At 37.2% G+C, this 27,607-nt stretch overlaps 1 protein-coding gene across 1 annotated transcript; it reads left to right on the top strand.

Annotated features, from left to right (window-relative positions):
• Nucleotides 1-27,607, top strand: TMEM267 (transmembrane protein 267). Its single transcript, XM_053700434.1, has 3 exons — nt 1-73; nt 7,827-8,204; nt 26,700-27,607. Exons 2-3 carry the CDS (start codon nt 7,893-7,895, stop codon nt 27,033-27,035), a joined length of 648 nt encoding a protein of 215 aa, XP_053556409.1. The 5' UTR covers nt 1-73; nt 7,827-7,892; the 3' UTR covers nt 27,036-27,607.

Below are 27,607 nucleotides of genomic sequence, written 5' to 3'. Positions count from 1 at the left end.
GGAGTGTTCAAGTTGGTCAAGGAGAGTGAATGCTGGTCTGTGTGTCTCCTGTGTAGGTGACTGACTTATGGAGGTAAGTACCAGGCATGCTTACCACCACTTGCTTATAATGCCACTATATCGTTTTATACTGAAATTGGCATTAAGGTGAATTGTATCAGAAGCATCAGTTGATATGTGGGTGGGTACCCTACTGAGCTGTTACATGGATATTTTTTATTTAATACTTTGGAACTGTAAAGCTGTAAGCCGCTTTCAGGATAATACATATTGGTGATAAACTTTTATAACGTATAAATATGCATTTATTTGTAACGCATTTCAGCTGTTTCTTTGTAGTTTGTGGTGATGTAGGAATAATTGCTTGACAAACAAACAATAAAAAGGGCAGAGGGTTATTAAGTAGCCTCAGTAAGTACACTCATGTCAGACAACACAACATTAATTAAAGGGACATGAAGCCCAAAGTTTTTCTTTCATTATTCAGACAGAGCATGTTATTTTAAACAACGTTCTCATTTAGTTCTATTATCAATTGTTCTTTTCTTTGTATATTTTGTTGAAAAGCAGGGATGTATGCTTAGGATCTGGGAGCAGTTTTATAAGAATGTTATTTATTTGCAAGAGCACGAGATAGCAGCACTGTTCCCTGCTATGTAGTGCTCCAGATGCCTACCTAGGTATCTCTTCAACAAAGAATACCATGGAAACAAAGCAAGTTTGATAATAGAAGTAAATTGGAAACTTTTTTTAAATTGTATGCTCTGTCTGAATTACAAAATACATTTTTTTCATATCCCATTAAAAGAAGTGTGCGGAAGAGGCAATAACGTACAGATAATGCCAAATATAGAACCGTGCAACATTTCCCAATTGTATTTATTGCTCTGTGTGGAGGAAGTAGTAATTTAGCACATCCTAAACTCTTAAATTGTGAACTTAATGTCATTTTTATGTGATTTCATATTTTTTTTTTATCAAACTTTATGTATACTCAGTTTATTTTTTGTTGCTTCAAAATCAAATGATTTAATAAATATTAAAAACAAAAAAACCTTTTAACTCTATGAGATAGGTCTCTATTGTATAGCAGTCAAGAAAATGTCACTTGTGTGCTCTTTACTTGTCATGCATCTGCACAATACCTGTATTGGCATCATCAGTGACACTGTAATGAGGCTATTTATACTGAATTCATGACACACTATTTCCTATGTAGCCATTCAAACATGTTGCTTTATCTGTTAGTTTCCTGATTTACCTCTAATTCAGAGTTCTTTAAAGATTTTTGCTTTGTGGCAATAACTATTATTTAAAAAAAAAAAAAGACACACCAAGACTTCTATAATGTACTAGCTGGTGGATAATTTTTTTAAAAAATAACTATATTTAAAAATGTCTTGATTAAAATATATTAATGTTCTTTTTTTTGCAGATGTTGTATTATTTAGTGCTATGATGCACTTTGTACAATGGTTAGAATTTAGCCCCAAGGTGTGATATTTTAGAGCTCTTTTTTTCAGTGTTGTGAAGGATCATTTGATAAGCGGTAAAATAATAAACCTGAATGGGGATTAGGTATTTTCCATCAACAACCCTCAATTTATTTTCTTGTGATATTATGCACCTACACAGCCTAAGGATAGCAAAGGAAAGAAAAATAAGACTGATGTCAGCAAGGGAATAACTGCACAACCACGTAATTACATTCTGTTACCAAGGGTAAAGCACTTCAGCAGCTTAATAAATATCCCTCAGTGCATCAAATTATTAGTAACAAACTGTTTTTAGCTGCTAATTCAATTAGCAGAATGGTGACTCAGTTTTATATGGCTTTTGAAAAAAGATGATGAGTATTTTATATAATTTCTCCTTTCTATGACCTTGGGTTTTTGTAGAAGAATATATTCACAAACTGTACTTTACTTTTGGATTTTAATACATCAATCTGCAGTATTCTTCTAAGAACATTGCCAGCTGGGCATTATGAAGTAGCTAGGTGGGAGTTGATTAATACTTTACAATATTGTAACATTTTCTATTTTATAAATGTTACTTAAAGTGAAAGTAAATTTTTCTATTCCATATTAATGCCATTCACTAATCTTATCTAGATTAATACAGTCGCTAACTTTAAAAAAAAATCTATTGTAGAAATTTATATTATAATTACATATCGTTTTCTGTCCTTCCTCCGCCCACCTGCTTATTTCCTGCTTTTTCTCCTTTACACGTAAGAGCGGTCCAACCCGCTCTTATGTGTACCTCTGTGCGCGTTCTTTTGAAGCGTCCTTTTATTGCGCATGCGTAGACAAAAACTTTGCCGCAGTGATACATATTGAATCAATAGATTCATTCTTGTTTATCGTTGCAGTGGAACGACGTTCCGAAATTATTGATCACGGAGAGAATGTGTATGCGTGTCTCATGAGTGCGCACTTATAGAGGCACGCATGCGTAATTGTAGGAGTAGAGCGAGTCTGTTAGGACGCCAGTGGGGGACCAATCAAAACGTTTATAAAGATATTCTTCATTTGAAAACAATTGTGTGTTTTTTTTTTATTTATACACGGGCTGAGTTACGGCGTGAGAAGCTATCGGTATAAAAGGTAGATTTCTAGGTTTAATAGTAAAGATGTAAATAAATGATGAATGAAAGTCTAAATTTCGATGTTATTTACGATGCTGCATAGTGGTGTGTTATAGTTAAAGGGACACTGAACCCAAATTTTTTCTTTCGTGATTCAGATAGACTAACATTTTAAGGCAACTTTCTAATTTACTTATCGGTTTTGCTTCATTCTCTTGCTATCTTTATTTGAAAGAATGCATCTAAGCTTTTTTTTTTGTTGTTGCTTTTTTTTTCCAGATATATGGACAGCACTTTTTTATTGGTGGATGAATTTATCCACCAATCGGCAAGAACAACCCAGTTTGTTCACCACAAATGGGCCAGCATCTAAACGTGCATTATTGCATTTCAAATAAAGATACCAAGAGAATGAATACAATTTGATAATAGGAGTAAATTAGAAAGTTGCTTAAAATGTCATGCTCTATCTGAATCACAAAAGAAAAATATTGGATTCAGTGTCCCTTTAACTTTTCCTTTAAGCTAACCAAAGCACAATTGAATTGCATAAAACATAAATTGATTTAATGGTAATTTGCGGAACAACCACTGGAAAAAAAAAAGTAATATTGGCTCATTTTAGTTTAACGTTGGCTTAAATTTTAGTCAGGTGGTCACTAAAATCATTGAGAAGGTGTGCCCATTTAATAGGTACTGGGAAGAACCTGATCTGCATAGTGCTTGAGAAAACTAAATTAGATTTTTAAAGCATTGTCACATAAAATGTATTAAAGTTAATTTCAAATTTTGTTGTAAAAATATTTCTAATATTGATTTTTCAAAAATGCTTATGCTAAAGGGATACTGAACCTACTTTTTTTCTTTCATTATATAATTTTCAGATAGAGTGTCATTTTAAGCAACTTTCTAATTTACTATCAATTTTTCCTCGTTCTCTTGGTATCTTTATTTGAATTTTTGATTCAGCATCATGGATAGCGCTTGCTGATTGGTGACTGCGTTTAGCCACCAATCAGCAAGTGCAACCCAAGTGCTGAACCAAAGATGGGCCGGCCTGTAAGCTTACATTCCTGTTTTTTCAAATAAAGATACCAAGAGAACGAAGAAAATTTGATAATCGGAGTAAATTAGAAAGTTGCTGCTCTATCTGAATCATGAAAGGAAAAAAATGGGTTCAGTATCCCTGTAAGTTTTCTTTAATAACTTGAGGCTAGCAGCATGCACACTAGTTTGCTGACGGTGTGTCTCCTGAGGGCCGGTTAATTCACATTTGAGAGGTCAGAGCCCTACAGCTGTATCGGCAGCTGCCAGCTTGAGAAATAAATATGATCACATTTAGAATGATGACCTAACAGGAGTATTTTTTTTTGCTAATATATTAATGCTTCTAATCTTGTTTGAAATGCATAACTGTTCATTTCTAAAACAACTTCTGTACTTTACAATTTTGTTAGTAATTATGTAATATGTTTGTCAGATTTTGCTGCTTGCTAAATTATAAAAGTTTTTAAGAAACAGAACAATGGTCTTCAAAGTGTGAGATGGGTTTACCTAGGGGGGCTCTAGCTCATATAAGGGGAGGCGCAAAAGCAGTGACACTTTGCACTATCGCATGGAAACCACAAGCAACAGGTGACGCTTGCCATGTTGTGGTGGAATAAGACAAATGGTGGGATATAGATTGTAAGAAAGGCACTGAGGTCGAAATTAATCAGACACTGCATTGCGTTTGTTGCCTTTATTGCAACTTGCATTTAATACAGGAGTAGCAAAGTGCAAATTTAAAAAAAAAAAGTGATGGTAAACTATGATAACCTGAAACATTCGATCTGATTGCAAATAAAAAAAAAAAAAATGGACTTTAATTCATGAAACCGCTGAAATTTTAGATATAACTTGGCGTTATCGCTCTTTGCTCTGCCCTGGCATTACTTCCTGATCTGTTCATGATCAGACGTAGGAGAGCGGTACCACCTACGTCATTATATGGGCATGTTGCTCTTCACTGTTAGCTTTGCGCATGTTATGTGACTAGCAGTATGCAATTTAACATTTAGCACATGTGCTTAGCTAACGAGGGGCGTGTTTGAGTATTTCAGTCACCGGCTGGCCGTGATTTGTAAGAAGAAAAAAAAAACGTGACTTTGAAAATCAATGGCAGCGATTGTACGGGCGGAGGAACGGAGGTCAAATTTCACTATATAAAGATTAAATATTTCCCAATAATTACAGTTTATAGTCAAACGTTGAGATCGGAAAAAAAAAAAGCTAGTGATTTAGGTGGTACTGACTAGAGAAATAAGAATTTACCTTTATATTGTACTACATTTACCATCACTTTAATAGCTGTTTGTGAACCTTGGATCAGATGTAAATTCCCCAAATTTAAAACTAGAAATAGATATAACATTTTTTTTTTAAAATAGAAAAAACAAAGTAACATCTATTATGGAGAGGCATGGTCTTGTAAATTTCATCAAAGGCAAGACTTTGAAAACCCCTGCTATAGAATATATCAGCCAAGTCTTTAACATTTAAAAAGAAAAAAAAAAATTAACATCCTTTTCACTTCAATTAATTTTTCAATAGCCAAACTCCACCCACCATCTTCCTTATTTGGAGGAACCAATCTGGGCTTTAGTATATAATCTCCCAAAAGTCAGTACACTCCTCACATTTTTGTAAATATTTTTATTATATCTTTTCATGTGACAACACTGAATAAATGACACTTTGCTACAATGTAAAGTAGTGAGTGTACAGCCTGTATAACAGTGTAAATTTGCTGTCCCCTCAAAATAACTCAACACGCAGCCATTAATGTCTAAACTGTTTGGCAAAAAAAGTGAGTACACTCCTAAGTGGAAATGTCCAAATTGGGCCCAAAGTGTAAATATTTTGTGTGGCCACCATTTATTTTCCAGCACTGCCTTAACCCTCTTAGGCATGGAGTTCACCAGAGCTTCATAGGTTGCCACTGGAGTCCTCTTCCACTCCTCCATGACGACATCACAGAGCTGGTGGATGTTAGAGACCTTGCACTCTCCCACCTTCCATTTGAGGATGCTCAATAGGGTTTAGGTCTGGAGACATGCTTGGCCAGTCCATCACCTTTACCCTCAGCTTCTTAAGCAAGGCAGTGGTCATCTTGGAGGTGTGTTTGGGGTCGTTATAATGTTGGAATACTGCCCTGCGGCCCAGTCTCCGCAGGGAGGGGATCATGCTCTGCTTCAGTATGTCACAGTACATGTTGGCATTGATGGTTCCCTCAATGAACTGTAGCTCCCCAGTGCCGGTAGCACTCATGCAGGCCCAGACCATGACACTCCCACCACCCTGCTTGACTGTAGGCAAGACACACTTGTCTTTGTACTCCTCACCTGGTTGCCGCCACACACGCTTGACACCATCTGAACCAAATAAGTTTATCTTGGTCTCATCGGACCACAGGACATGGTTCCAGTAATCCATGTCCTTAGTCTGCTAATTGGGCCCAATTTGGACATGTCCACTTAAGAGTGTACTCACTTTTGTTGCCAATGGTTTAGACATTAATGGCTGTGTGTTGTGTTATTTTGAGGGGACAGCAAATGTACACTGTTATACAGGCTGTACACTCACTACTTTACATTGTAGCAAAGTGTCACTTCTTCAGTGTTGTCGCATGAAAAGATATGACATATTTTTAAGAGAGAGAGACACAGTTTTGCATAATAGTTATATTAATATACTTTTTTACCTCTGTGATTACCTTGTATCTTAGCCTCGGCAGACTGCCCCCTTTTTTCAGTTCTTTTGACAGACTTTCATTTTAGCCAATCAGTGCTGGCTCCTAGGTAACTCCATGTGAGTGAGCACAATGTTATCTACATGACACACATGAACTAATGCCCTCTAGTGGTGAAACACTGTAAAAATGCATTCAGGTAAGAGGCTGCCTTCAAGGTCTGAGAAATTAACATATGAGCCTACCTAGGTTTAGCTTTCAACTAAGAATACCTAGAATTGTTTAACCCTTTCGTGACTGGGTTATAAAGTCTACATCGGAACAACTTTACGATGTAAACAAATTGAAATCACGCAATCGTGCAAACGATCACGAGATTTCAATTATGGAATCGGGTTTGGGGGGCATCCCTATGACGCTAGGAACGCCCTCCAGACCGCAATGAAATCCTGCAAGCGCAGTTGGCTTCAGGACAGCTGTTGGCTATGACGTTGTATTCCGTCATAACGGCTTTAAAGCCCAGCGCCGTTGTGAGCAAATACAACGGCATAACGGCAGGAAAAGGTTAAAATTACATGCCCTATCTGAATCATGAAAGCTTATTTTGGACTAGACTGTCTCTTTAAGCCTCATTTGAAAAGTGGAAGTAAATTTCTCCAATTGTTAATAACATTGTATTTTATAAACTTACTTCTCCCCCAGCAAGTCTGACCCTCACGCCAGCATTTTATTCTCATTAGAAATCCCCACACAAAACAGCCAATCCAAGGCATACACAGGAACACTTCAGTAATCACACTGGCAACAAACAGCCTGCAAATTCTTGTTAGCTTTACATTGCTATTCATGTATTGGCTGATACCGCTTCTAATGAGTACAAATGCTGAGTTGGGGTTTAAATAAGATCTGGAAATAATACATTTAGCAATTGCAGATATTTCCATATAAAAATGCTCACTGCATTCTATGCAAAGTGTATAATCAAACATGCATTCTTTAAAGGGACAGTATACACTAATTCTCATATAGTGGCATATAACAGACACGTCTAGAAATAAGAATATGCAAAGATAATGATATAAAAATCCGGTAGAAAACTTTTTCAAAACTTACTTAGAAGCTCCCAGTTTAGCACTGTTGATGAGGTTAGGCTGGGACACCCACTTAAAGGCGCCGGGAAAGCAGAAAGAGCAGACCCTTCCATGCATATAAAAAGACAATTACACAAACAGGCGAAGCAGGAATCCATATAATTCAGTCTACATCTGATTCTTTGGAGCTTTGTTAGGAGTCTGAAACTCAGCACAATGTTATAAAAAAACAAATAAGCAAAACTATCCATTGTTACAAAAACACTCCCAAATGGGTTATATAAATGAATTATCTACAAAAAAATGTATGCAAAGAAAAATGCCTTTAATATAAAGCCATACAAAGGAGTAGTATTCTTTGCTTCACTGCTTACAAATAGGGTGATTCTAAATCTCTGCTATTTTATTTTTCCAGAATGAATCAGGATTAGATTGCAATGGGCTGGACAAACCCTGGTGATTTAGTGCCCTTCCTGTTGCAATGGCTTCAGAGATGGAAAAAGCTGATGCCCTTCTTCAGACGTTCAACACTCCATCTGTGATCTCCAGTTTGGGCTTGGGTATTTTTTGTTTCCTAGCAGATAAAGTTCAACAAGCTTCTTTTATTCAGCAAAACGATTGGCTGCGAGCTTTGTCTGACAATGCAACACATGGTGTGATTGGCATGTGGTCTTGGGCCATCGTAATTGGTCTCAGAAAGAGAAGTGACTTCTGTGAAGTCATTCTTGCTGGCTTCTTTGCATCGGTTATTGACGTGGATCACTTTTTTCTTGCTGGCTCTCTCTCACTAAAGGTAAAAAAAAAAGTACATTTTCTCATGAATGCACTACCTGCTAATCAAGGCATATTTGGAGCATGATTAACACACATTTTGGTTATTTGATTAAATATTTCCTCCAGGGAGGCATTGATGTTTTCCCTGGCAGCCTAGGAGTTTATGTGTCTACTAGGAGTTTATGTGTCTACTAGGAGTTTATGTGTCTACTAGGAGTTTATGTGTCTACTAGGAGTTTATGTGTCTACTAGGAGTTTATGTGTCTACTAGGAGTTTATGTGTCTACTAGGAGTTTATGTGTCTACTAGGAGTTTATGTGTCTACTTTCATTTTATGGTTACTGTAGCTCAATATATGTATGGTGCCGAGGCATTTTCTGCAGAGATTTTGACCTTCATTCACTATTCTCTAACTGTCCCACCATGCTGATGTAATCACATACAAAATATTGGGCGATCTGCCAGTACTGGAACTGAAAATGTAAAAGCATTTTAAATTAGGGCTTTAAAGACATACACGTTATGTAATGCGGTATACTAAAGCTTTTTACCTTCAACTAATAGACCAAGTTTCATAGCATTCATCTGTGTGGGCTGATAATAAACTATGTAGGATTTGACATTATTTAGATAATAATAATTTGATTAAAGGAGCAAAAGTAATAAATAAATACATAAAATATTATTGATTTCTTTCTCCCATTACATCTAAATGCAGGGTTTTGTTTTTATCATCTTTTTAAAATGTAAATGTACGTTAACTGTATCATTCTGGTCAGGAGAGGGGTATGTTAATCACTAACAGTATCGTCCAAGCCATTAATGTCAATGGGAGCAGGTGCTGACTGCCCTAATCACTAGGGAGAGAGATTGACCGAGTATTGTGCGTTTGCACCACAAAAACAATAACTTACAGCAACTAGGCTAGAAGTTACACATTTAAAGGGACAGTATACACTCATTTTCATATAACTGCATGTAATAGACACTACTATAAAGAATAAGATGCACAGATACTGATATAAAAATCCAGTATAAAACCATTTAAAAACTTACTTAGAAGCTGTCAGTTTGGCTCTGTTGAAAAGGTAGCTGGAAAGCCCACTGCAAGTGGGAAATAAGACCCTCCCCCTTCTTTTGCACATGAAAAGACCCTTTACACAAACAGGAGCAAGCTGTAGAAGGTAGCTGACGGTATTCTCATAAAACTTTGGGGCTTGGTTAGGAGTCTGAAAATCAGAGCAATGTTATTTAAAAAATAAGCAAAACTATACATTTAAAAAAAACAAAAAAAAAACTTTATGGGCTATAGAAATAGATCATCTGCAAAACATTTATGCAAAGAAAAAATGAGTGTATAATTTCTTTCTCTCTCTTTCGAAAATGCGTATATGTATTTTAAAACTGCCCAAAATTCACATTTCACAGAGAGTTGACTTAACTTATTTGGACGTTGTACACACCCCTGTCCAATCTTGCTTTAAAAATAAATGACATTCTGTGAAATTCCCTATAGGATAATTTTGGCGATTTATCTTTTACACTCCCCCAAATCTCCCAACAACAAGCAAGTGGGGGAGATCAGACACTTCTTAGACGTATCCTCTGATCTGTACAAGTACAGAAGAGGATGCAGTCTGTATAGAAGGAGGAAAACCTTTTATAGGGGATTACATTTTAAATTTAATGTCTTTAATGAATGGAAATATAACACGTTAATTATTGGTTTATTGCTGTAAAATACTTCTGAATACAGTCACATTCTCATTTACATCTATCCTTCTCTGCACACGAGGGAGATATCAATCAATTGGTTTATTCTTAATTTGCAAAACCCTACATTATGTGCTTACAAATCTTTTAATCCTTTAAAACGCTTATCCAATAATTTGGTATATTGTGATCATAAAAAGAAAAAATACTGTTTTAAATGTTTTTTTTAAACATTTGTTTCATCATTTTGCAGTTCAGTGCTTAAAGGGACAGTCAACGCCAACTTTTTTTATTGTTTAAAAAGATAGATAATCTCTTTATTACCCATTCCACAGTTTTGTAGAACCAACATTTTTATATTAATATACAATTTGCCTCGGTGATTACCTTGTATCCATGATTCTTTTGACAGCGCCCTGATGACATGACTATTTATTATCTATTGACTTGCAGTGTCATCCACAGGCCACGGGCATGAGCACAATGTTATCTATTTGGCCCACATGGATTAAGCAGTCTCTTGTTGTGAAAAGCTAATAAAGCATGTGATAAGAGGCTGTCTGTAGTGACTAACAAATAGGCAGACATGTAGAGGTTTAAATGCTATAAAGTATTATAATATAACAATGTTGGTTGGGGAATAGGTAGTAAAGGCGTTTATCAATCTAAACAATAACAATTTTGGTGTCGATTGTCCCTTTTAAAGGGATATGAAACCCAAATATTTTCTTTCTTGATTCGAATAGAAGTAAATTTGAATGTTGTTTAAAATTGTATTCTCTATTATCTAATTTGCTTCATTCTTTAGATATCCATTGTTGAATAAATAGCAACGCACATGGTTGAGCAATCACAGAAGGCATTTATGTGCAGCCACCAATCAGCAGCTACTGATACTATTTAGCTATGATTTTCAACAAAGGATATAAAGAGGATGAAGCAAATTATATAATAGAAGTAAAGTGGAAAGCTCTTTGTGAATCACAGAATAAAAAAACAGTTTTATGTCCCTTTTAATTGATAATATAGAACACCAGTGAGGCAGAATTTTGTTTATGTAAAACTAATTTTACATTTTTTATTTTGAGGCCATTTGCCTACTATTGTTTTCAGAGAAACAGGCGATCACCCAGGGAATTTCATCTTTTGATGCAGATTGTTGTAGCAGATGTATTTTACTAGCTACAAATGAAGAGATTTGGAAGTGCATACATCGCAGTACGGTCACATCACACTATATTTTAAACTACAGAAGATATTGATAATTTAAGAATGTATCAATATAATACCACAGCAATGAAACGCATGCTGTGTGATTGCACAATCCTTTAGTATTCCAGCAGAAGAAATCCTGTGCTTGTGACACCCACGTACATCATTGTTGTTATGATAGAAATCATATAGATAGGATTGCAATTTTAGATTTTAATGGCTGATAAGTACCAGAAGGCCCCTGAAGTCTTTGTACATTTCCTGCTGAATAGTAGGCATAATGGGACCGTAAACCCTTTGTAATTACAAGACATTTCTAGCGTGCTGCTACAGAATAACCTAGCAGCCAAGTCTTAATGTTTTAAAGGGGCAGTTTAGTCAGAATTAAACTTTCATGATTCAGATAGGGCATGCAATTTTAAACAACTTTCTAATTGACTTTTATCATATTTGCTTTGTTCCCTTGCTGGTATTTTTGAAAAGCTAAACCTAGCTAGGCTCAAACTACATAATAACATAGCAGCCAAGTCTTAATGTTTTAAAACCAATGAACATTCTTTTTACTGCAGTTAATGTTTTGCAGTTGTTATCGGGCAAAGCCCGTTAGGAACATATATGTAGCACGGTTAGCCTTGAGAAGTCAGCAGGTGCATTTCAAGTTCTGAGAATTAGAACTAGCTTCATTTTTTTTTTTAACATCTAAATTACATGAAAAGGGAGCAAAATAAATCATAACTTTTATGCAAAGTTATTTCATTATGCATAATTTAAAGATTTTATATAAAAATCTCAAGGTGTTCATCTGCATATACCCGGCATTCCCCTATAAAGTACTTGTTCTTGACATCTCTATTAGAATGTTCCTTGAATCCACCACCCATTAATATATTTATTACCTCTAATTTACAATATTAATATAGTGGGGTTTTGTTTTTTGCTAAAATGTGTCTTCTGTCTGTGGTGAGCAATTTTTTTTCCTTTTCACCTTCAATTAGGGCTGGGCGATATGGGGGGGAATCGCGATTTTATTTTTTTTTTAAATAAAAAAACAGCGATTGAGATTTAATCGCGATTTTCTTATAAATTTACTATAACACCTTAATTTCTTTCATGTAATTGGCAAGAGTCCATGAGCTAGTGACGTATGGGATATACATTCCTACCAGGAGGGGCAAAGTTTCCCAAACCTCAAAATGCCTATACATACACCCCTCACCACACCCACAATTCAGTTTTACAAACTTTGCCTCCTATGGAGGTGGTGAAGTAAGTTTGTGCTAAGATTTCTACGTTGACCTGTGCTTCTCAGCATTTTGAAGCCAGATTCCTCTCAGAGTACAGTGAATGTCAGAGGGATGTGGAGAGTATTACCTATTGAATGCAATGATTTTCCTAACGGGGGTCTTTTTCATAGGTTCTCTGTTATCGGTCTTAGAGATTCATTTCCTACCTCCCTTTTCAGATCGACGATATACTCTCATATACCATTACCTCTACTGATAACTGTTTCAGTACTGGTTTGGCTATCTGCTATATGTGGATGGGTGTCTTTTGGTAAGTATGTTTTTATTACTTAAGACACCTCAGCTATGGTTTGGCACTTTATGCATTTATATAAAGTTCTAAATATATGTATTGTACTTATATTTGCCATGAGTCGGGTTCATGTATTTCCTTTTGCAGACTGTCAGTTTCATATTTGGGGAAAGTTAATATTAATAATACAGACAGAGCAAACTTTGAACAGTGAAAGTCCGTAAATACAGACTCAAACAATAAACGGAGTATAAGCGCATAAACGGATAGTCACTTAGGGAAAGGAAATCCCACAGCTTATAGATACACGCCACTCGCTCTTAAACCTAGCTTACCGGACTGTAACAGCGGGCATCGATATCTCCATATATCTATAAAAAATGCTCTCGCTTCTTCACCGGCTAGGCTTAGCATCCTTGTATGGGAAACACGCCGCTCCAGGTCACGCCCAGTGACTTTCTTTGATCCAATGGTAGCTCTACTCCTGCTCACACCTCCTCCGACACCAAATATGTGATGAATGAACCGGCATCAGCATAGGTATACAAACAGATGAGAATTCACCACATGATGGATAAAGTAAAATCCAAACTTTATTTTGTCTTCAAGTAAGACAACACTTCGATAAAAACCAAACACTTGCTAATGGCAGCAACATCAAAACTTTCATACAGCAAATTGTGTGGCACTAATGGCTTACGCGTTTCAGCCCGAAAGCCGTAGTCATAGCCTGTAGTACCTAGAGACACACCTGTTAAAATAATCAGTAAGCTAATACAATTGGTCAAAAAATAAATCACACCCTTCCGCTATACGAAAGATTAACCATTTCTAGATAGACTAACATGATATGCTAAAATACACCTACAATTAGCTCACAGAAATAAACGGAAATGCATTAGATGGCATATGAGAAAAAACCTAATACAACATACGCTGCACTAGAATAAAAAATATACATCATAGTAATCAGAGGTAAATGTTATCACAAAGGCATATAATAATATTAATATAAACATAAGGGCTCTCAAAGCTGACAGGGTAAACAAGTGCACATAGTATGTGCTCATGATAAAATAATATAAAGTAAAGCCTAATATCAAAAGTCGGATAAGCTACACTGTGACAGTGCTACAACAGTGCTAGTACCAGTATGTCTATACTATGATACAAGTATCAAAGCTAAGTATGTAATCATATTATAATCAGTATAATGCTATCACCCTACCCCCAAATATTCATATCATATTTCGAGTTCAAACCTTTGGGGATCCCCGTCCCCAAAGTGAATATCCAATAGGCCTCTCTCTTTTGTAGGATCAAATCTATATCACCACCTCTTTTAGGTTTGCTAATTTTGTCAATAGCACGTGTAGAATTTTCATTTATAGACAACTGTGATGCTGTAACACTACAACAGTTACAGATGGTATCTAGTAGTGCAAATGTTAAAGAAAGGAATAGAGGTCCTTTGTTTAAGAAAAATTCCTCATTCTATCCTATCAATAACAGAGGAAATGTCATAGAGACATTCCATGGTAGAGTGGAAAAGGATTTGATTTCCCTTAAGGAACAGAGTATGTCACCTCATCACAATTTAAGTTTGAGACAAAACTCAAAGGAAATATTAACATCACCATCCGTAAGGCCGATAAAGGGGGTATGACAATAGTGATGAACAGGGCCGATTATGTAGCTGAAGCCATCAGACAACTTAGTAACACTAATGAATATTCTGGGTTGAAGGGTGACCCTACTCAGGTATTTACCCAGGAACTGAAAGATATTTTGAATGAGGGAATGGAACAGGGTCATCTTGATGTAGCCACTTGCCATTATCTGCTACCAGATCATCCCAGGATTCCCCTGTTCCATCACCTCCCTAAGGTTCACAAGTCTCTTAATATTATTATATGCCTTTGCGATAACATTTACCTCTGATTACTATGATGTATATTTTTTATTCTAGTGTTCCTTATGCAGCGTATGCTGTATTAGGTTTTTTTCTCATACGCTGTCTAATGCATTTCCGTTTATTTCTGTGAGCTAATTTGTAGGTGTGTTTTAGCATATCCTGTTAGTCTATCTAGAAATGGTTAATCTTTCGTACAGCGGAAGGGTGTGATTTATTTTTTGACCAATTGTATTAGCTTACTGATTATTTTAACAGGTGTGTCTCTAGGTACTACAGGCTATGACTACGGCTTTCGGGCTGAAACGCGTAAGCCATTAGTGCCACACCATTTGCTGTATGAAAGTTTTGATGTTGCTGCCATTACGAAGTGTTGTCTTACTTGAAGACAAAATAAAGTTTGGATTTTACTTTATCCATCATGTGGTGAATTCTCATCTGTTTGTATACCAAAGTTAATATTAAGAAATATTTTTCTTACCTGGGGTTTAGTCTTTTTTTTTTCAATTGACTACTTTGTTTCAAATTGCGGGCTGACTTAGGCTTGCGGGTGCGCCAAATGCTACACTTTATTGCGTCATTCTTGGCGCGAGAATTTTTTGGCGCGAAAGGCACGTCCGTTGACGCAAGTTCGTAATTTCCGGCGTCGTAATTGACGCAGAGGTTTCACACAGGGTTGCGTCGTTAGTGACGTGAGTGTGTCATTTCCGGACATGGTTGGCGCCAAAAAAAAATTCAGTTAAGTTGTGTGTCATACTTGCGCCAAACTTTTTTCATTTTTTATTTGCCCCATTGCTTTTTGCCTCTTGCCTTTTTCAATGTCAGAGGGCTATGCTATTTGCATTTTTTCCCATTTCTGAAACTGTCATATAAGGAAATTTTGCTTTATATGTTGTTTTTTCTTTTACATTTTGCAAGATGTCTCAATCTGATCCTGCCTCAGAAGTATCTGTTGGAACTTTGCTGCTTGACATTGGTTTACCAAAGCTAAGTGCATTTGTTGTAAAATTGTGGAGATTATATCTCCTAATGTCATTTGTATTAGTTGTCATGATAAACTTTTACATGCAGCTAGTGTGTCCATCAGTAATAGTACATTGCCGGTTGCAGTTCCTTCATGTACATGATATACCTATGAATTTGTTACTGATTCTATTCAGAAGGCTTTGCCTGTATTTCCACCTTCTAATAAGCGTAAGAGGTCTTTTAAAACTTCTCATAAAGTTGATGAATTTTCAAATGACCGACAACATAATGAATTATCCATCTCTGATGAGGATCTATCTGATTCAGAAGATCCTTCCTCAGATATTGACACTGACAAATCTACTTATTTATTTAAAATGGAGTATATGCGTTCTTTGTTAAAAGAAGTGTTAATTACTTTGGATATTGAGGAAGCTAGTCCTCTTGATATTAGAACCAATAAACGTTTAAATTCTGTTTTTAAACCTCCTGTGGTTACTCCAGAGGTTTTTTCTGTTCCTGATGCTATTTCTGATATGATTTCTAAAGAATGGAATAAGCCGGGTACTCCTTTTAATCCTTCTGCAAGGTTTAAAAATTTGTATCCTTTACCAGCAATTTTAATAGAGTTTTGGGAAAAGATCCCCAAAGTTGATGGGACTATTTCTACTCTTGCTAAACGAACCACTATTCCTATGGAAGATAGTACTTCCTTTAAAGATCCTTTAGATAGGAAGCTTGAATCTTATCTAAGGAAAGCCTATTTATATTCAGGTCATCTTCTTAAGCCTGCAATTTCTTTGGCTGATGTTGCAGCTGCTTCAAATTTTTGGTTGGAGAATTTAGCGCAACAAGAATTGGATTCTCACTTTTATATAGCATTGTTCGTTTACTGCAACATGCTAATCATTTTATTTGTGATGCTATTTTTGATATTATCAAAATTGATGTTAGATCCATGTCTTTAGCTATTTTAGCTAGAAGAGCTTTGTGGCTTAAATCTTGGAATGCTGATATGACATCTAAGTCTAGATTACTATCTCTTTCTTTCCAAGGTAATTTATTTGGTTCTCAGTTGGATTCCATTATTTCAACTGTTACTGGGGGGAAGGCTTCTAATCGTTTTCGTTCCTTTCGTCAAAATAAGGAACAAAAACCTAATCCTTCCCCCAAGGAAACTGTTTCCAATTGGAAGCCTTCCTCAAATTGGAATAAATCCAAGCCTTTAAAGAAACTAAAGTCAGCCCCTAAGTCTGCATGAAGGTGCGGCCCTCATTCCAGCTCAGCTGGTAGGGGGCAGATTAAGGTTTTTCAAGGATGTTTGGGCAAATTCTGTCTGAAATCAATGGATTCAGAGCATTGTCTCTCAGGGGTACCAAATAGGATTCAGAGTAAGATTTTTTTTTTTTTCTCTCACGCATCCCAGTAAAAGCCCAGGCTTTCTTGAAGTGTGTTTCAGGGGTAATCATGCCGGTTCCTTTTCAGGAACAAGGTCTGGGGTTCTATTCATTGTCCCAAAGAAAGAAAATTTATTCAGACCAGTTCTGGATCTGAAAATTTTGAATTGTTATGTAAGAGTACCAACGTTCAAGATGGTGACTATAAGGACTATTCTGCCTTTTGTTCAGCAAGAACATTATATGTCTACAATAGACTTGCAGGATGCTTACCTTCATATTCCGATTCATCCAGAACATTATCAGTTCCTGAGATTCTCTTTTCTAGATAAGCATTACCTATTTGTTGCTCTTCCTTTTGGCCTAGCAACAGCTCCAAGAATCTTTTCAAAGGTTCTTGGTGCCCTACTCTCTCTGTAATCAGAGAACAGGGTATTGCGGTGTTTCCTTATGTGGACGATATCTTGGTACTAGCTCAGTCTTTACGTTCTGCAGAATCTCACACAAATAAACTAGTGTTGTTTCTTCGAAAACATGGTTGGAGGATCAATTTACCAAAAAGTTTCTTGATTCCTCAGACAAGGGTCACCTTTTTAGGTTTCCAGTTAGAGACAGAGAGTCATGGACACTGAATCTAACAGATGAGATGTTTGAAATTGGTTGCAGCCTGTCGACACCTTCAGTCTGTCATTCCCTTCAGTGGCTATGTGCATGGAAGTTTTAGGCCTCATGACTGCAGCATCGGACGCAATTCCTTTTGCTCGTTTTCACATGAGACCTCTCCAGCTTTGTATTCTGAATCAATGGTGCCGGGATTATACAAAGATATCACAATTAATATCCTTAAATCCCAATGTTCGACACTCTCTGACGTGGTGGTTAAATCACCAGCGCTTAGTTCAAGGGGCCTCTTTTGTTCGGCCAACCTGGACTGTCATCACAACAGATGCAAGTGTTTCAGGTTGGGGATCTCTGACAGCACAAGGGGTTTGGAAATCTCAAGAGGCGAGATTACCAATCAATATTTTAGAACTCCATGCAGTTCTCAGAGCTCTTCAGTTTTGGCCTCTGTTGAAGAGAGAACCGTTCATTTGTTTTCAGACAGACAATATCACAGTGGTGGCATATGTCAATCATCAGGGTGGGACTTGCAGTCCCCAAGCTATGAAAGAAGTATTTTGGATACTTGTTTGGGCGGAATCCAGCTCTTGTCTAATTTCTGCGGTTCATATCACAGGTGTAGACAATTGGGAGGCGGATTATCTCAGCCGTCAGGGAAGTGGTCTCTCCATCCGGATGTGTTTTCTCAAATTGTTCAGATGTGGGGTTTTCCAGAAATAGATCTGATGGCTTCTCATCTAAACAAGAAACTTCCCAGATACCTGTCCAGGTCCAGGGATTCTCAGGCGGAAGCAGTGGATGTGCTAACACTTCCTTGGTGTTATCAACCTGCTTATATCTTCCCGCCTCTAGTTCTTCTTCCAAGAGTGAACTCCAAAATCATCATGGAACAATTGTTTGTGTTGCTGGTGGCTCCAGCATGGCCCCACAGGTTTTGGTATGCGGATCTTGTTCGGATGTCCAGTTGCCAACCTTGGCCACTTCCGTTAAGGCCAGACCTTATATCTCAAGGTTCGTTTTTCCATCAGGATCTCAAATCATTAAATTTGAAGGTATGGTAATTGAACGCTTAGTACTAAGTCATAGAGGTTTCTCTGACTCAGTGATTAATACTATGTTACAAGCTCGTAAATCTGTCTCTAGGAAGATTTATTATCGAGTTTGGAAGACTTACATTTCATGGTGTTCTTCTCATAAATTCTCTTGGCATTCTTTTAGAATTCCTAGAATTTTACAGTTTCTTCAGGATGGTTTGGATAGGGGTTTGTCTGCAAGTTCCTTGAAGGGACAAATCTCTGCTCTTTCTGTTTTATTTCACAGAAAGATTGCTATTCTTCCTGATATTCACTGTTTTGTACAGGCTTTAGTTCGTATTAAGCCTGTCATTAAATCAATTTCTTAATCAAAACTTAATTTGGTTTTGAGGGCAATACAGGCTCCTCCATTTGAGCCTATGCACTCTTTGGAGATTAAACTGCTGTCTTGGAAAGTGTTGTTCCTTTTGGCCATCTCTTCTGCTAGAAGAGTTTCTGAGCTTTCTGCTCTTTCTTGTGAATCTCCTTTTTTTTGCGGAGTTCATTTAAGTTCTTACCTAAGGTTGTAAATTCTAACAACATTAGTAGATAAATTGTTGTCCCTTCCTTGTGTCCTAATCCTAAGAATTCTTTGGAAAGATCCTTACATTCTTTGGATGTGGTTGAAATATTATTATGTTGAAGCTACTAAAGATTTCAAGAAGACTTCTAGTCTATTTGTTATATTTTCTGGTCCTAGGAAAGGTCAGAAGACCTCTGCTATTTCCTTGGCTTCTTGGTTAAAGCTTTTGATTCTTCAAGCTTATTTGGAGTCGGGTCAGGCCCCGCCTCATAGAATTACAGCTCATTTTACTAGATCAGTCTCCACTTCGTGGGCTTTTAAGAATGAAGCTTCAGTTGATCAGATTTGCAAAGCAGCGACTTGGTCTTCTTTGCATACTTTTACTAAATTCTACTGTTTTGATGTATTTGCTTCTTCAGAAGCAGTTTTTGGTAGAAAAGTTCTTCAGGCAGCTGTTTCAGTTTGATTCTTCTGCTGATGTTTTAAGTTTTTCTTTTCTTCATGAGAATAACATATATTTTGGGTTGTGGATTTATTTTTCAGCATATGGCTGTTGTTTATTTTTTATCCCTCCCTCTCTAGTGACTCTTGCGTGGAGTTCCACTTCTTGGGTATTGCTACCCCATACGTCACTAGCTCATGGACTCTGGCCAATTACATGAAAGAAAATATAATTTATGTAAGAACTTACCTGATAAATTAATTTCTTTCATATTGGCAATAGTCCATGAGGCCCACCCTTTTTTATGGTAGTTATGATTTTTTTGTATAAAGCACAATTATTTCCAGATTCCTTTGTTGATGCTTTTTACTCCTTTCTTTTTCACCCCACTACTTGGCTATTCATTAAAACTGAATTGTGGGTGTGGTGAGGGGTGTATTTGTAGGCATTTTGAGGTTTGGGAAACTTTGCCCCTCCTGGTAGGATTGTATATCCCATACGTCACTAGCTCATGGACTCTTGCCAAAATGAAAGAAATGAATTTATCAGGTAAGTTCTTACATAAATTTTGTTTTTGCACACAGGACGGGTCTCTCCCTCTGAGCAGCCAGCCTTCCTGGGATGGTCCTGGGGAGGAGGGGTGGGGCATAGACTGGGAAGGAGGTGTCTCTAGCAGGTGATTGGTGGACTGGTGTTACTGTAGCATGAGAGTGGCCCATCGGAATTTAGCACCGACACGACACTGGCTTTTTCATTACAGACGGTGCTGTGGGATCGTGATACTTCCTGTTCTGTCACTACAGTTCCTGTGAGCCCCACGTCTTCACATTTGAGGGAAAATATTAACTTGTTCTAATGTTTAAAATGCACTGAAGTCCCTGGGAGGCAGCTTAGAAAATACTATCTCAAATTAAAACACAGTGCATAATAAAGCGGTACTTTATTAGCGTTTTAGCCTCTCAGCTGCCTCCCAGGGACCTCAGTGCATTTTAAACATTAGAATAAGAGAACATTTGGAGACATTTTAACTACTTATTGAGAAAGGTGACAGTCGGGTACCGACCCGTCTGGGGGTATTTGTGCAGTGACATGCTGATGTGATTCAATGTTAATAAACTATATCATTCTCAAGACCGGTGAGTGCAGCGTTTTATTCAGATAAGGATAAAGGAATTTTGTGTATGTATTACACGCAGCACCCTGGCTGTTGCTAATGCAATTATAGTGAGTGCACCTGGAATTGGATTTGAATATGTATGTGTGTGTGTGTATGTATGTATGATTTATTGTATGTACCGTAATACTATCATATATATGTATTTTTATGTGAAGAACATTGGAATGTCAGGTTAGCGCACATGAGAATATGTGATCGGGTTTGTGCACGAGGGTTTTTTTTTTTTGTTTGTTTTTTTTGTTCCTCCGATGACTTCTATGAGGGAATAGATTATCGCGCGCGCAATATTGTAAGTTCGTGTTTTTTTTTTTTGCACGTATCAGGTTAGCACGTGTGTTAACTTTTTTTTTTTTTTTTTTTTACTTTCAACTCGGATTATCAAAGTTTACTTCTAGCGCTATAGCTGAAGCACAAAATAGTGCTCCACTTTTAATCTAGCCCTATGTTGGTTTTAATTCCATAATTTTACGACACATAAAGGTTGGGCCATCCCTACTCTATATAATCTTTTAAAGGGAAATGGAAGCATTTTCTTTCATACAGGTGGTGAGAGTCCACTATCCATTACTCCTGGGATTTACTCTTCCTTACCACTAGGAGGAGTTAAAGATTCCCAAATGGCAAGAGCTCTATAAAACCCCTCCCACCACATGTAGCTCAGTCTTTACTTTTCCTCTGCTGGTGGTGGTCGAAGAATGAAGTTGTGCATTTGATTCTTCTGAGAGAGGGATTTGCAAGCTATATTGAAGCCCAGTTACCCCTCAGAGTAAGTGCTTGTCGGAGGACATATCTGGGCTATGGTTTGGGAAACCTGTCACAGACCCACCATAATTCACAGGGACTTGTCTTTCACCTCCTTCAATGGATCTACAATATACTCCTATTTCATAAACTCTGCTGATATCTTTCAGTACTGATTTGGCTGTCTACTGGTTGTTTGCTGGTGGACGAGTGTCTATTGGAAAGTATAATTTTTATTTTTTTTAACATTTTGACACTCTCTAGCCTTGTTATGGGCATTTATTGTGTGTGACCTTGGTCTGATGAAGGGGTGATTGATCCCTGAAACGTTACCTGTTTTTGATGTGCCAATAAAGCACTATATTTGCACAAATCCAGTGAGTGCATGCCTTTTTCAAAGAGAGAGAGAGAGAGAGATCTATCTCACACTCACAGGAACGAACAACCGGCTCAATACAATTGTTAGCCTCTTCTATGGCGATTTACCACTTCCTCTAAGCACACTAAGCAAGGAGTCTACGTCTGGTTTCCCTTTTTTTTCTATAGGGAGACTAAATACACAAAGAGAGAAGCACACTCGTATTTCTCAGTCTCTTTATTAGAATACAACCAGAAAATACAGAATATTTGTATGCAGTATTGGAAAAAAAAAATCAGAAAAAAATAGCTTCTACAGGCTAAAGTGGCAAGTATTTAGTGTGACCTTCCCTTAAACTTGAGCAATAGCAGGAACCTGACTCTCGTAAACCTACATTGATTGCAACCCTAATTAATATCATTGCTAACGCCTATATTTGTCCTACTGTTTCATGTCAAAATGACTGCTGTGTAAAAGGTCTATTACACTAGGTTTGTGCAAGACATGCTTGAGCATTAGATACTAATAAGAATAACTTTCAATCACATCATTACATTCAAAATGCCAAAGATCACAGAATTTGACAGATATAACATCATACTTTTGCATCAGCAAGGCCACCCTCAAAGGGAAATCGGCAAATAAAGTGATGTGGTATTCATGCTGTTATAAATAAATTTTGAAGAATCAGGAGAGATCAAGGACCAGAAGAAGTCCAGCAAGGACCTGGCTCAGCATCTGGCAGCTTTATCGGGATGCCAAGTTGATCCTTCTACAGTCCGAAGAAGCTTGATCAGAAATGGTCTTTGTGGAAGGATAGCAGCCAAGAAACCACTTTTTCAGAAGGGGGACAGGGTGAAAAGGCTAAGATATGCTAAAGCTCACAAAGATTGGAATGAAGATCAGTGGAAAAGAGTATATAGTTTAGATGTTTTTGCTTCTTCTAAGACAGCCTTTGGAAGGAAGGTGCTTCAGGCAGTTGTCTTACCTTGATTTATTTTTGCCTGATTGTTTTGTTTTTTTGCATTGAAAAAAATAATCCGATTTATGCCCTATTTTTGTGGGGTTGCGAATTTAGTTTTCTCAGTGAAAAAAAGATGTTTTAAATCCCACAATTTATGTTATTTGTGGACTCCCAGCTTTGGTATTCGCTCCCAGGAGTAAGGGCTTGTGGACTCCACCTGTATGAAAGAAAACCTAATTTATGCTTACTTGATAAAATGATTTCTTTCATGGTGGTGAGAGTCCATGTGACCCCACCCTGCGTTTTGTTAGTGTTTTATTAAACACATTATTTTTTTTCCTGCTCCTTTTATGGTTCTTATTCCTTTTCCTACCTCATTTTGCTTGGCTATATGTTAGACTGAGGTATCTGTGGCTCTTGGTGTTTGGGAGTCTTTGCCTCCTCCTAGTGGTAACAAAGAGTAATTCACAGGAGTAATGGATCATGGACTCTAATAAGTTAATAATAAATTAATTTATTAGGGAAGTATAAATTGTCTTTTCGGAGACTAATTTCTTTTTGTAAAAGTGCACACACAAAGATCTCTACAAATACAGATTTTTGTGTGTTGCACTTTCGTCAGAAGAAATCTGGCTCCGAAAAGAGCAAAATGCTGCCAGCAGCCGTATTCGGCATTCATTCTAATCCAAATCACTCAAATGCACATGCCTAATAAAAAGCTCTTGAGAACTCCAAGATGAACATTGCATCAATCTGGGGTATGTGATCAATGAGTCCATGCCTGATTTCCTATTTTTACTCTTAGGGTGACCTCCTAACAAATGTGTTTTATAAAATGCTTTTTGATCATTACAATTGATGTTACATTTTTATATATAAAAGTGTGCAATTTATAGCTATATACACACAAGGTAAGTCCTATATTGGTGGTGGTATAACTCAAACCTAAGTGTAGGTCTTATAATCAAAAGGAATAATATTAAAGGACAACTAAAGACATAATCAATAAATGCATAAAAAAGACAATTCAAAAGCACTTAATTTGAGTTTTTTTTTTTTTCCTGACAAATATCAGCTATTTAAATGTTCCTTCCCACTGTATCATATGACAACCATCAGCCAATCACATAATACATATACTTATATATCCTCTGCATCTTGTTTAGTAGGAGTTGGTGCCTCTGAAATTTTGATTATTAAAGGGATACTAAACCCAACTTTTTTTTTCTTCATGATTCAGATAGAGAGTGCAATTTTAAGCAACTTTCTAATTTACTCCTATCAATTTCCTTTGTTATCTTGCTATCTTTATTTAAAAAGCAGGAATGTAAAGCCTAGGTGCTGGCCCATTTTTGGTTCAGAACCTGGGTTATGCTTGCTTATTGGCTTGCTAAATGTAGCCACCAGTAATCAAGCACTATCCAGGATGCTAAACCTAAAATAGGCTGGCTCCTAAGCTTCACATTCCTGCTTTTTAAATGAAGACAGCAATATTTTTTTTTTTATGTTTAATGTACCCTGTACGACGCTTGTCGTTATGCCCTTAAGGACCGGATGTGGACCTCTGCTCTGTATTTTGTTTACTTTTATTGCCGGTGTCTGCCTGTCAGAGCACATGGAGAAGCTGCACTCTAGCAGTGAGCACGGCAGAATCTCATCTCAGGACGATTCCTCCCCCCTCTTCTGTCTGCTGCTTATCTTCAGCTCGGCAAGCTCAGTCTACTGGAGGTAAAACACTTTTTAACAGAGAGAGAGCTGCAATAGTATAACCCTTTCTGTCAATCATAGGGTTTAGTTGTCTCCAAATGTTAGCTATAGGGCAGTAAGTCATGTGGGAGGGAATGTAGCTCTGTGTTTTACTGCTTAATGGTCCTGTAATCACTGAAGTGTAACTTGCAGGAGTAAGTCTGTTCTTATTTGTATTATTGAAATGATCTGCTCTTTAAAACTAATCTTTTATAATTCATGTACATAATATTGCATTTAAATACAAAAATATATTTTTCAGTTTAATTAATAATGGTCTAGTCTGTGTGTATAATATATTATAATATATATATAAACTGGATTACATTTCAGAATGACCTGCAGAATTTTATTTCACCCAAAAAAAAAAACTCATCACAGAAAGTAAAAACAAGGTCTGCCTCTGGGGCCATGCTACAGGGGGAAAAAAAGCACACTCCAGCTGCGTGATTGAGGGGCAATGAGGGGGATCATATGTGGGATAATTTGAGAAAAAGGGATCTGGGAGGGGAGGGGGGGTTTGGGTAGTTGGGGGGGCAGCTGCATATCCTATTATATAAAAGGCCAAGTGTGTTTGTCCAAAGCTGTCATGCGCAGTAGAGACAGCACAAGGACAAACACACCTGGCCTTACCTGACAATCCATGCTGTTTGCGGTGAAAGTGAGCGTGACTGGGCACGGTCGGCGCGACAAAGAGGGGTAGAGACAAAAAGAGATAGGGAAGAGCAGAAGAGAGGGGGGAGAGAGAGCAAAAGAGAAGGGGGGGAGAGAGAGCAAAAAAGAAAAGGAGAGACAGAGCAAAAGAGGGAGGGGAGAGCGCGCTAAAAAGGGGGGAGAGCGTGCAAAAAAGGGGGGAGAGAGAGCGTAAAAGAGAGGAGGGTAAGAGAAAGCAAAAGAGAGTGGGGGGGGGGGAGAGAGCAAAAGAGAGATGGAGGGGGGAGAGAGCGCAAAAGAGAGGGGGGGAGAGAGAGCAAAAGAGGTGGAGCGAGAGAGCGCAAAACAGAGGGGGAGAGAGCGCATAAGAGAGGGGGAGAGAGAGAGAGCAAGTGGTGGGACCACTGTACTGCACAAAATGGCCCGTGTGAACGGGCTTTAGGACTAGTATATATTATATTTTATTTTAAATTAGCGCTGCGGAATCTGTTGGCGCTCTACAAATAACCGATAATAATAATAATAAAATTGCCTATTTTGCAGCAAACTGGGTACTGGCATACAGCTGCCAGTACCTAAGATGGCTGCAAATAGGTAGAGGGGGAGGGTTAGAGAGCTGTTTGGGGGGGGATCAGGGAGGTTGGGAGGTAAGGGGGGATAATACCCTGCAGAAAATATATAATACAAATATTTTTCTACTGGCAGACTTTCATGACCTTTTGGGGTGTGGGGGAGGGAAGAGAGCTGTTTGAGAGGAATCAGGGGGTGGGGTGTGTCATGTGGGAGGCTGATCTCTACACTAAAGCTAAAATTAACCCTACAAGCTGCCTAATTAACCTCTTCACTGCTGGGCATAATACAAGTGTGGTGCGCAGCGGCATTTAGCTGCCTTCTAATTACCTAAAAGCAATGCCAAAGCCATATATGCCTGCTATTTCTGAACAAAGGGTATTTACATTTATGATTTGTGCCATGATTGCAGTTTGTAAATTTACAGTTTGTAAATAGTTTCAGTGAGAGACCTAAAATTGTGAAAAAGTGAACGATTTTTTTTTTTTATTTGATCGCATTTGGCGATGAACTGGTGGCATGAAATAAACCAAAATGGGCCTAGATCAATAATTTGGGTTGTCTACTAGTTTTGATAGGGGGGAAAAAGGCTCTATTTCTGTTTAAATGTAGTGATGGTAAAAATGCTCTGGTCTTTAGGAGAAGTTGTTATCTGAAGCGCCCAGTCCTTAAGGGGTTATATATTTAGATAATGGAAGTAAATTGGAAAGTTGTTTTAAAATTATGTGCTCTATCTGAATCATGTCCCCTTAATGTTTATATTCATTTAATGCAAAATGCTAATGTAATAGTATCAAACTTCCATAATCTTACAAAATAGAGGAGCTTGTCTTATGAGATAAATATAACCATTTAACAACTATTATACTTGAGAGCACACGTTTAATATATTTAATTCCTTTTCTATAGGATGCTCTACATCTTCCCCAAAGACCTCCTCTTCATTGCTCCACTTTGATTCCCATCGTTGCTCTCACCTTGAAGTTTTTAATGCAGCTGTTCAGACTGAAGGATTCATGGTGCTTTCTACCCTGGATGTTATTTATATCTTGGACTTCCCATCACGTTCGGGATGGGATACGACATGGACTTTGGATTTGCCCATTTGGAAAGACTGCTCCTCTGCCATACTGGCTATATGTTGCAATCACTGCTTCCTTACCACACCTGTGCTCTCTCATTATGTACTTAACTGGAACAAGGGAATTAATGACCACAAAACATGGAATACATATTGATGTCTAACTGGAACTAAAGAAATCTCATGTTTACACAAAAATATTTGTATTTGTTTACATATTCCAATAAGCGTTATTGTTGCTAACATATCACTATACGTGGTGCATGAACCAATTTGTTTTTTCTCAAAGATTTTCAGTCACAACACTGTGCTGGAATATATCCTGGGAAATGCTTTGTGTTTCCAGTCATCACTAATTTCCAAGATATATTTTGTGTAAGATTCATAAACTGAAATCATAAATATATAAAATTATACTTATTTTTATGTGTCTTTTTAAATATGTATATATTTTTTAAATCATGGATTCTATGAAGCAGTTAACAGATACGGTATTGGGGTCCAATATAACTCAAGTCATCTTGATAATTTAACATTTAATATTATGAATCATCATGACATATCCTTAATTATGTACGTTACACTTTTTTTTTTTAATATGACCAATACAAAAAGGTGGCCTCTCACATATATTATGCTACTGTAACCAAGGACTCAATATAGATAACTTTATTTATACATTTGCTCAGTGAATAACAATCTCCATTAAATGTTCATTGTTCTGGTGTTTTACTCA

The sequence above is a fragment of the Bombina bombina genome, chromosome 2 (genome assembly GCF_027579735.1).
Source record: "Bombina bombina isolate aBomBom1 chromosome 2, aBomBom1.pri, whole genome shotgun sequence".
NCBI lineage: Eukaryota > Metazoa > Chordata > Amphibia > Anura > Bombinatoridae > Bombina > Bombina bombina.
The sequence above is the reverse complement of the archived record's forward strand: the minus strand, read 5'-3'. Positions and strand labels throughout refer to the sequence as shown.